General features: G+C 33.3%; 1 protein-coding gene across 1 annotated transcript; it reads left to right on the plus strand.

Moving 5' to 3' along the window:
- Window positions 1-220: 220 nt before the first annotated feature.
- Smp_044680 (hypothetical protein) lies at window positions 221-6964 on the plus strand (the record flags this gene model as incomplete). Its single annotated transcript, XM_018790559.1, has 3 exons — window positions 221-246; window positions 585-1399; window positions 6024-6964. 3 exons carry the CDS (start codon window positions 221-223, stop codon window positions 6755-6757), a joined length of 1575 nt encoding a protein of 524 aa, XP_018646189.1. The 3' UTR covers window positions 6758-6964.
- Window positions 6965-12016: the final 5052 nt, after the last annotated feature.

Here is a 12016-nt window from a genome sequence, read left to right on the forward strand (position 1 = left end):
TTATTGGATGATTACCAAACAGATTTCCTTAAACTGATGTGCAGTATAGGATTGAGAAAAGCATCTTTACACCAATTAAATTTAATTCTAAAACAAAACTTGGTTAACAACTTGATGTGCAAATAAATTATTGTAATATTTAGACACTACCGCTTTACAAAAAAAAGTGATACACACACAACATATCAATGCGTAGTTACGGCCTTGTATAGCACAAAACATGTCTGTATATCACTCTATGACAAGGTTAATATTATTATTAACGAATGTTCTAACGCAATTTGTAGGTCAATAATAATTGATCGATAAGAAGACGACCATGTTTTTTTTGAATTGGAATCAATTATTCAAAATACATTTTAAAGATTTCAACGCGTTGAATTCTCGTTCACTGATTTTAGGATTACTTGTATACATTCCACTGTAATAACTGTTTGTACATTCCTATCAAATCTGTGATTAGACCACTAGCTGTTGGTACATAATATTCATCTATTTATTTATTTAGTGAAAAAAGTTAAATTTATCATAACAAGCATTCAACTTTGAAAGCTTATTTTGTTTTGTGTACACATGTTCGTCAGACCGCCTACAGTTCGAACAACCAGAAATCCTCGTAGAAGACCCCCACATATACTCAATTTTGGCGAAGCAAATCGTCCACTGTTACGACAAGTGATCAGAAGTCGTCGATCAAATCCAGTCCGTGAAGCATATGTTTTAGAAGTTAGAGAAGGTCCTGTGGTTAATAGCAACGCAAATGCAGCTACTGCAAGTATGATACCCCAGCCATGGGTTACTGTGCGTGACTATTATAAGGGAAATGACTTTGTTAGTCTTCCTGTTTCTATTTGTAACACACTGTTGAAGCACCTTATGACATGTGCCACGGTTGGTGACCACCAAGCAGAAAGCTCTGAAGATAGTGAAATTGAGTGTACTTCTTCACCTTCCCCCAAAGTTGGAGAAGAGGCAAGTTTAACTGAAACATCCGGTGAAACAGTATCACAGGTTGAAGGGGGAGCAAAAGTTACCAAGAAAGTGTCTTCAGGAGTCAAACCCCACACCTTCCAGCTTAGTTTATTAAAACCTATTAGAATAGTGTGTGAAGCAACAGGATGTACACTGGAGGTTACGGCACGTAATCCTTTGCCGAAACACACATCAACTAATTCAGAAGAACCAACACAAACAGTCCAAGCTGATCCTGACAAGCGATGGCTTATTTCAGCTCCACTAGAAGTTCGAAAAAATAATTCTTCAAATGGTGAGCAAACCTTGGATAGCAGTGGTATTGGTAGTACCACTAATGGAAGTGGTCGACGTCAGTTCTCCTGGGAAACGCGTGGTACTTTGGAACTGCATGCGAGTTTGATGCCTCAGCTATTAACATTTCTTGGTGAGTTATATTTATCTCTTAGCAATCCAAATCTAAGATTTGACCGTGATTTTACCTAGGAGGGAGCCGTTTTACTATATATATATATATATATATATATATATATATATATATATATATATATATATATAATAACAGGGGAACAATATTGTTTCAGTTAGATCTAGAGACTTTGCCCTAATATAGAGCAACATTTATTTTTATTGGTGAGAAACATGAAAGTATTAAATTCCACACGTAATATATAGTAGGTAAGTTGGTTAGGTGTAGATAAAACAGTCATCTGAGTCACTGTATACCTTTGTAGCTTCCCAATGGGTTTCAGTCTCATCTCTTACATATACCAGAAGCCATAATAATCCGAGCCAACTATCCTGATCTGTGTTCAGACGGATTTTGTAATAGTATCCGTTCGTTGACCTGATTAGACTTAATAGACTTGACCAGTTATTCACGTCCATTGTTTGTTTTTCTTCACCCCTTTCATAACTGATTTTCACTAATACATCTAAATTGATTATTCGCATACCTTTCATCACGTGGTCTTTAATGATTATTATTTTAATATCAGAAGGGATGTTGTGGATACTATTATTTTAATCACTTTATTTTTCTACATTTTGACCTACTTTGTGTGTTGAAATAATCTATTCAAGTTGTTATTTTTCTCATCACAATGAGTACATTTCATTTTACTATTAATTTGTAACTTATTATGTTTAGTGGTGCAATGCATTTCATTGTTATCATTGACTCACAAACTGCTTAGATCGATTTATGAATATTACTGTCACTAATGTAAAGCGTGAAGTTCTTATTGACATCAACATTGTTCTCGTGTATAAGCGTAGTACTTATCCATACAATGGGAATTTTTAGTATTATATAGAATATCTAGTTGAGTTGAATTTTTTATTTTTACACCTCTGACGTTTAAAATCTCAAAGATTTAAAAATTCCATAGTGGTATTTTCATCACTGTTGAACTTAATCATTATTTCCGCATCAACGTCTAGGGAGTAAATCATGTTGGATCTGCTGAAATGTAGATTGAGTGATAATATCATTAGTTGTCATACAACTTGTGTAACTCATAGAGGAATATTTTTTCTAACTGTTTTAAATGTCTCTTTATACTAGCTGTGGAACCACAGACCTTCAAGATAATAGAAGAGTTTTTTATTTTTTTATTTTTATTATTATTAGCTTAATTCAATATCATATTTTTGGTACAATATCGAATCCTCAGTACCAAGTATTTCAACAAGTTTCCGTTTCTTACTTCTTCGTCGATCCTGACGATAAATATTGAGTAATCGCCAGTTAGAAATTAGCAGTCCAGTCAATTGACATCTGAATAATGTACATTCTTTTCGGTGTATATTGCAAGCAATCACGATATCTCTGATTAGGCCTTTGGTAACTTTTACAGTGAAAGGTTGTACACTTTTCAAAAACGCACCTGACTAGGTTGTGCGATTAATAGCCATACTGATGTATTAGAACAAATTAAGTTAGATAAGTTGTTGAAATATATAGATTACAGTAACAGGAAGCCCAGATGTTTAAGCAGGCCGCCAGTTGGTTGTATAGATGAGTATCTCACAATCACAAATCGTAAGTGTATTCATTCTTAATCACATCATCTAATCAATGTACTGTGGTTTTTCAGAAATCAGTGTTTATGAGAACTGTTTTTATGCAAGATAAGTTTTTTCAAACTTATCTCTTTTCAAACAGAATGTTGGTTTTTATTATTGGTTTTGACATCTCTCAACACTACGTGTAGTCCACTAATAGAGATCTTTTTTGATATGGTAAATAATTTATTTATTTATTTATTTAAACACATACATATTGGTACAAAGGGGTACCAGATACATATGCGCCACACTTTTTGATATGAAAACTGAAAGTTTTAGTGGTGGGTTGTTTAAAATTGAATTTGACTTAAGTTTTCGTCCACTGTATAAAATGTTCATTATGAATCGTCAATCCACTACTTCTCAGTCATTGTTTGTAAATTGACTAAATTTGTGATTGTCCCCTGAATATCAGTATTTAAAAAAGCTATTGTGTCCTCACTAATCTTATAAGGTGCTCATAAATAGGCTTTAAGTTAAAATTTTTATTTATTATGTAACCAAGTGATTTGAGTTTAATTTTAGCAATGGCTATTCAGTTTTTAATGATTTAAAAGTGGGCGTAGATTAATTATCAGTAGTTCAGTTTACGATAGAATTTTTAATTTTTCAAGATATTGATTCCAATGTTGGGTTTTTTCCGCATTTCTTAAGGCAATATCTTGTAACGAGCCTATAATTTAAGTGTTTGATCATTGTGAATTTTAAAAAACATTGAAATAGTTAATATCTTACCATTCTTTGTAATCTGCTGATACATTTTTACGCGAAAACAAAGCTTATGCTTCCATTTAAGATCTTGACTCACTACTCTATTATTCTGTAGAGGTATCGTGATTTAATGTATTCTTATCAGTATAATACCCATACATCAGTCTGAAAAGTGTATCCTTTTAGTTTGGATAGGAGGACTAGGGATAATAAAATACCAGATAATGTTGCTCAGGGGTACGGATTAATCACAAAGAAAATCGTATTTTTGTATTCGATTCTTTCTGAGCATATATGTTCAATTGGTCACTCTATTGTAAATGGATTTCTTCTTACGCAAAATGCCATTGCTTTTGACTGTATCCTAGGATCACTGACTATTTTTAATTCCAACGATTGTAATGTGACTGCCATTTCCAGATTTCAGTATACAAAACCTTGACGTATACAATTTATTAATTCAACTCGAGTATCTAACATCTTACTAGGGACAAGAAGCCTGGATTCAAGTTACAACATACACTATAAGTAATCCGAAGGTTTAAATGGTTATTTCGTTCTAAAGTAATACATGCATCAAATTATTAATTGAAGTCTGAAAAAATAATCCGGTTAAAAAGGTTTTTATTTGAAACTAGAAGCTTTATTTATGTCAGGTCATAGAACAACAACAAATAGTGTCGATGGAGAACTTTGAAATAGAAATTCGAACAAGCTTAATATGATTCAAGTTCAGTGGCACTAAATTAATAATGATGCATTGCACGTTTATTGATAATCAGCTCCAGGATAACAAAATTCATAGTATTTATTACGGTGTTATCAAACGATACTCACTTCGACTCTATATTATACTTATTCATACAGTTCATTCAGTGATTGCCAGTAATTTTTATACCTGATATATGTTACTCATCGAACCAATTATTTTCGTAATCTCGTCGGAATGTTTACACTAAATGTCTACTAGGAACTTCAAATTTAGCTAACAATAACGTTTTTGGTAGTCCACATATGCTATATATGTATGATCAGTGCACATAACTGCGATTTAGAAGTTTAAAATTGGTTATTAAATCTGAGCTCTACGAATTCAGAGTTGAATAAAATAGTAAATGTATCTCATACTAAATTTTAATTTCCTTAACATTTGGACCTCAGCTTTAAAAGCACATCGAATTCAGGGTAGACTTTCATCAATGAAATCTATTGAACTTTTTCAGGTTTAAAATTCTGTATGAATACCTTTTAACGAGATTATGTGAATGTTAGTGAAGTAAACTTTTATAAACATTATGATACGTTGTGTTGTTTCAAACAGGTTAAATGGCTCATGATTGTTACAGACTTATTCAATTTTCATAGACATGATTTGTGTACAGTTTTAATCAGATATGTTCAATTGGCCATCGGTTACCATTTTTGAAAGCTTCCATCACCAATTAAATTATCCTTAAATTGTTCTATTAGTGTGCGGTCAAATTATAATTAGTAAGTCATCTTTTTTCTAAACCGTACGGTGAAATGTTCCATGGTTCAATATGAGGCTATGATTCCATCAGGATCGCTGTACTTTTTTGTGTCGGTTACTTTCCATTTATTATTTTGACTGAGTGATCTATAAATGGTGCTTTCACATGTGGGGAATCCTAATCATTGTGATTCAATTGTTTATATTGTCAACATGAGTGATTTTATATGATCCATTCAATGATATGCGCTTCCTATTTTGGTGTTCTAAATATAAGTGGTGATGATGGACTTGTTTTTTGGGGATCATTTTCATTGAAATTTCACGAGATGATTGTCTGATTGCTAAAGTCACTTTACATTGTGAAACACCGGTTGTTAGGTGGACTTCATCCATTTCCTTTTTATTTGAAGTGGAATATTCTTCTCCCTGAGTACATTAAAGTTGTAGACTTGTTTATTAGAGATCATTCTGCTAGACATTTCTATGTTGAAAATATGTCTAAACTTGGTTATTTGATTTATTTAATATGAATGTAGAAATGTTACTCTTGGGAGTAACAAGCGTAAGTAAGTAAGTAAGAAATGTTACTCATCTACATTAATTCAAATGTTAATTCAAAAGCTTTTTATCAAGGAAAGAATTTTAAAGCTGTATCCTGTTTATGTTCTTTTTCATATTGCTTTATTAATGATTTGATATTTTTTTATACCCGATATATAGATATAATCGGTTTAAGTTAAATCTAGAAATCCCTTGTAATTGATCTTTGAGCTATTTTTGCTATTTTACTTTGCAGCCGATGTTGTGACACGCTATCGAGCAATTGACTTAATTCCAAAAGTTCAATCACTATACAGTATATCGGGTGAAAGAAGGTTTTTGTTTAATCTAAAAGATACTCGATGGGGAAAACGAATTCACATTTCTCAAGTTACAGATCTACATCGTAATGTTATCGGCATTCCGTTAGAGGATTTGGTTAGTTTTCGCTCAAGGTTAGATACGGTGATAAAAAGTTTAGGATTGGAAGATCAATATGCCATACGCTCATCTATCCATGGAAACACTGAAAATAGATCAACACATAAGGAACAACGTACAACAGTTTCATCTCAGGATACGTCTAATGTGTCAGGTGGAGTGAATGGCATAGAAATAGACGAGGAGAACAATCTAATTGACACTAGCAATACAAAAAATCGTACTCACGGACGTGAAGTTCGTCCTTCACGTACAGGGGTATCTACACTTAACAATAAGGAAAGCAGAAATGTAGGGATATATGATGGTGAATCTGGACAACGTCGTAATCATGGTAGCAGGTTTGGAAGACGTAGTAATTGGACGAATGGAGGACGTGGACATCCAGTGAAACGAAAAGATAAGAATCAATTATCTTCTAATCGAGATTTAAAAACATCTGATGAAACTAAACACAATGAAGTGAACACAAATTCTAACTTACAGAATTCACTCGAACCTGCTGTTGAATCTACTCGAATAACACCTGCAGCTGAAGCCAGTGCCTAAGTACAATGTTTTGACCATATAGTTATAATGACTATTCTGGATATGTTTAAACTTATCAGACTACATGCTATTTGTTTTCTTTGTGCATTAGACAATTCGGTAATTATTGTTTTACGTTTGTATTATCGCAAAAAACAGATGAACTCAATTATTTGTTTTTAAACTTTGAAGTATTTCAAGTTGTATAATTAAACCTCTGAACGAATCAGTTTTTTTTTCATTTTTTCGAAGTTAAGCTCATATATTGAGAGTTAATAAAGCCAATCAAATTGTTCATTCATTAAAAAAAAAAGCCATTTATATATATTCTCCCCATGTTTCATAAGTTTACCCGTTTTTTATGAGAAAAGAAAAGGAACATAAATCTATTTGACTAAGTATTTTTCTTATTAGTCCGTCTTTCATAACTTTAGCTATTCTTTATTCCAAAAACTACCATCGTTGTTTGAAGAATGTTAACATTCTTGAGAACGTTGAAGGTCAGCCTTCAAGGTAAGCATTCAGTTTTTACCAGTCACTCTATGGTTAACATTCTTGAGAACGTCGAAGGTCAGCCTTCAAGGTAAGCATTCAGTTTTTACCAGTCACTCTATGGTTATTTAGTTTCTGATAAAAATTCAGATCTGTTGATCAATTTATGAATGAGGTCATCGGCTTTAAGGTAGTTGAACGATATTGCCAGATAGTTCCGAATGGTTGAGTAATTAATGTTTGAACCCTCTGTAAAATATTCATTCCCGCAGTTTTACAGTCACTTCAAGATGACTAGTGACAATTTCTGGTATGAAACAAATCTATTGCTTCCTGTTGGTAGCGTATATCCGGTTTTGGGGTATTTCATATCGACGCTTTTCATTCGATACAAAGCCAAAATATCAAGCAATGTAAAATCAACCCTACTTGGGTAGTTTTATTATCCCACTCATTTTTTTTTCTATATGATGAATAGTAACTTAATGAAACTCACTCCTCGAACCATCGGTAATAATACCATATTGAATTTCTAGCTACAAAAATAGTGTGGTTTAATGATTTTACTTCAACATGAAAATGTGGTTAGACTACTTTTACCTTCATAGGGAAAAAGTCGGTTAGGGACAGCAACACTCTGCTGAAAAAGTGTCTTACAAAACTCGCAAAATGAATAGTTCAATAGGATGGTTGCATCTTTCAATAAGCTTATTAACTAAAGCTTCAAAATCGTATTTGTAGTTGTTTTATAATAAAATTACTAACGTTTTAGTCGGTGAAACATGTTTAAGATATCTAGTCATTACAGTAACTTTTGTTCGTCACTGTTATTCTTTTGTATACATTTATCTATTCAGTAATAATATGTTATTATCACTGTTGGCTTGCATACAAATATTCTAGGTGTTGGTATATATATCTATATCACCAGTATGTTCTTTTAATCAATATCTTACATACATATGTTTTGTTGTTCATGGAGAGAATGAGATAAATTTAAGAATCATACAATTTACAATGAATAATAGTCATAGTATTGAAGTACATGGTGTGAGTAACCATTTCAAGTCAAAGAAACATTTTCAGCATGGATGAATCTGTAATTCATTGTTCTAATTAGAGAGTTAAGACAAAACAAAATGATCAATATGTGTAGGTCATGGAGTATTATAAATAAATCTTGATATTAGATAGTAGTATAAAAGAGAATCATTACATATATATTTCAGGTCATATGACAAAAGACCTGAAATCTAGTAACTTGTCTTTATGATGTACTATGAAAATAGTTTACATTTTGAAGGGATTCTCTTCTGTCTTCCATATGAATGAGTAAAATGTTTTACAAAAAGTTGGATGTAGTTTGTTAGTGTGTAAATAACCATTCTTTTTTCAAAGTCAAATCAAAATGCAATATCTTTTATTTTTCCGTCCACTAAATTTTACAGTCCTAAATATAAGAGCATGATTGTCACTTACTATTTCATTTTAATTATCTAAAGTTATTCACATATGTCATCAGTGAGCACGACACTGTAGCACATCTCAACTTGCCGGATAGAAAAAAAACCAAATAAAGTGGAAATTAGAGCTTCGAATCAAATGGTCGTTGGAAATTATGAATTTATGTCCAGCATTTATCCACTAAATCAACGGAAAAATACTGTATTTTGCACACATGTTGAGCATTAGGAGGTGGATGCATTACAAATTCACGGGGACGCACCCTATCCAAATTTGTAATTCGAAAAATTCCAAAACGTATATCAATATTATGACGGTTATATGATAATATGAAGAAGAAATTTCGCTAAGTTTTCGACGCTTAAAACTGGAAATAATTTCAACGTTACACACGGCTTTATGATCCGAGCTTCGTCAGGGAAAGTATGACATCAACACATGAAATTAGTATATGTTATTTTCACTACTGTCGTCAGCATTCTTGAAAGTGAAGGGTCAGAGTATTTTGTACGCATATATATATATATATATATATATATATTTGTTTTGTTACGCCTGTTACTCACGATGTAGCATAGGCTGCCGACCAGCATTCTCCAACCCACTCTGTCCTGCGCCTTCTTTCCTAGTTCTATCCGGTTTTTGTTCATTCTTCTCATGTCTGTCTCTGTTTCTCGGCGTAATGTGTTCTTTGGTCTTCCTCCTCTCCTTTTGCCTTGAGGATTCCATGTGAGGGCTTGTCTTGTGACGCAATCGGGTGATTTCCTCAAAGTGTGCCCAATCCACTTCCAGCGCTTCTTCCTCCACTGGAATCTGGTTTGTTTTCTCCCACAGTAACTTGTTGCTGATAGTGTCTGGCCAACGGATCCGAAGTATTTTGTGTAGACAACTGTTAATAAACACCTGTATCTTCTGGATGATGACTTTCGTAGTTCTCCACGTCTCCGCCCCATACAGTAGAACTGTCTTGATATTTGTATTGAAAATTCTGATCTTGGTGATGGTTGACAATTGTTTGGAGTTCCAGATGTTATTCGGTTGTAAATATGCTGCTCTTGCTTTGCCGATCCTCGCCCTCACATCTGATATATATATACCGATCACGTACCCGGTAATCTAGTAGTAGAGAATGTCATCCGAATTGAGAACAGGTATCTTATTCCGTTTACTGGTGTGTATACTACTTGATTAATGTCATTCACATATGGGACGTGTATATAAATTAATCGTCTATAGATTACATAATCAACATAGAACTCATGTTTACTATCCTGACACGTGTAGTTAGGCTCAGTACAAACCAGATGTGCTAACTTGAAGAAAATCTGTGAAAATAACTCCTACGCATTCTCAAAATCCCCAGTCCCAGATAAGGAGTGTATAGCAACATTAAACTTATTCTAGATATCAAGAAAGCTGTCTTAAGGATTTGTGTTATGTAGTGTTGGTGTTTTTAGCCCCTGCAATTCCAATTAACTCAGAGTTATTTAAGGGCATATCATAAGTGATCAAATCAACATAACGTTTCTTCGGGCTGTCGACTCCCAAGATGCTTGCATCTTACCGATCAGGTGCTTCCCAAAGGGACCATGGACAACTTCTGCTTTAAAATATGGTTTGTAGTGCCGCGATTCGTTAATCGTTTACTTCGATAACCGTTATAATTCTAATCTTAACAGTGCGTAAAATCAGAAGACAAAGGGTAGCAGCAACTACAGTTTATTGTCGAATAACTCAGGTCAGAAAGTTAACAACAACTGAGCGAATATCAACGAGCGAGTGAACAGGCGAACAAGCGAAGGAAGCGAACGAGGAGCAAGCGAGCGAATAGCAAGCAATTACACAGGCAATTTATAGTCACATTTAATAAGGGCACAACAAAGCAAAACAAAGGCTGATAATAGTATTTGCGTGCGTACATATATGGGGAGGAGTGTGAGTCATCGAATGATATTTAAGTAGTCAACATTTCGGATAGAGCGTCATGTGCTCTAGTGGTATAGCAGTGTAAAGAGTATGCAAATTGTTACTATCCAAATAACGATGTCTGTTAAGTTATAAAAAGGTCCTAACCAAAATTGACTATAATCGGAATTGATTATAGGATGGTTGCTATAGCTTCAGGAGTACTGACCTAAGACAAAGATAGGCATACAGAATAATGTCAAATAAAACAGCCGTATAATGGTAACGTAGAAGTGATACGCAGAAATCGAAGAACCGAGATATCATACACTTATTTTCATTTAAAATGATATCTGAGAAACAAACAGGAACATTGCAAATACCCTCGGAAACGGTGTGCCGCAAATATGCATATCAATTAATAACACCAACAGAGTTCGAATTTTGCATTCCCCGGTAGGAAACTAACTGTATATAAAACAATAATCCATGTTGATCTGAAAGAATAAACAAGGGATTACTAGCTATCGTGTTATGTTTAAAAATCCCCATCATATTAAAAAAAATTATTACATGGTAGCTGCAGATATCATTGAGCTTGGAGGTGCAGTTGGAGTGCATCGTAGATAAAAAAAACGTACCTCTTTGGTTTTCAGACGTAATAGGTATAAGTGTAAGGACTTGTCTAGTGCGAAGGTAAACAATAGTGACAAGTGATAATATGCAGACAAGTCAATGACAGTCCAGAAAACTGCTTTCAAGGTTTGTATAAACATAGAATCATAGAAACATAGATCAATAAGAGTTATCTTCTGTTTACTATTGAGTAAACAGATGAAAGACGTAACAGTATGACATTCAGCATGTGATTTATTATGATTTTGGGTATTTTTCATATGTGATTTTATTCTAATTCATAATCAAAATGGGTGAACCATCAATCTATAGTGAGTGAATTTTCGACTAGGGCCGCCGTCGTGTTTTGGGGTTAATAAATCCCCTTGATGCGCTTATTTCGCTTCGTCAGAAATGTGTTGGATCCTGGTTTCAAGTACATATATAGTAACCAACACAGACTTAAAACTTTATGCGCAGTTGTGTGCTTTAATTCGTATTCAAATGATTTCTTATTATCATTAGAATATGTTCATCTAAAGTTCGATCTAAATATGCAGGTAGGTTGAATGGCTGAGTCAATATATTTAATCATATATAAAGTTACAGTAAGTTCAATTTAATGACAGGACAAAAATTTCTATATTTTGATTATAGCGTAATTACCAAAAGTTTCTCAATGTTGTCTGATGTTAAGATAAGGTCTAAATTCAAAAAATATTTGATCATTAATTTACATAATCACTATGTGTAATCATAAACTGTACGACAGATATATTAATAAGTTAGAGTTAAAGGTCATAT

This window comes from Schistosoma mansoni (genome assembly GCF_000237925.1).
Source record: "Schistosoma mansoni, WGS project CABG00000000 data, supercontig 0062, strain Puerto Rico, whole genome shotgun sequence".
Taxonomy (NCBI): Eukaryota; Metazoa; Platyhelminthes; class Trematoda; order Strigeidida; family Schistosomatidae; genus Schistosoma; species Schistosoma mansoni.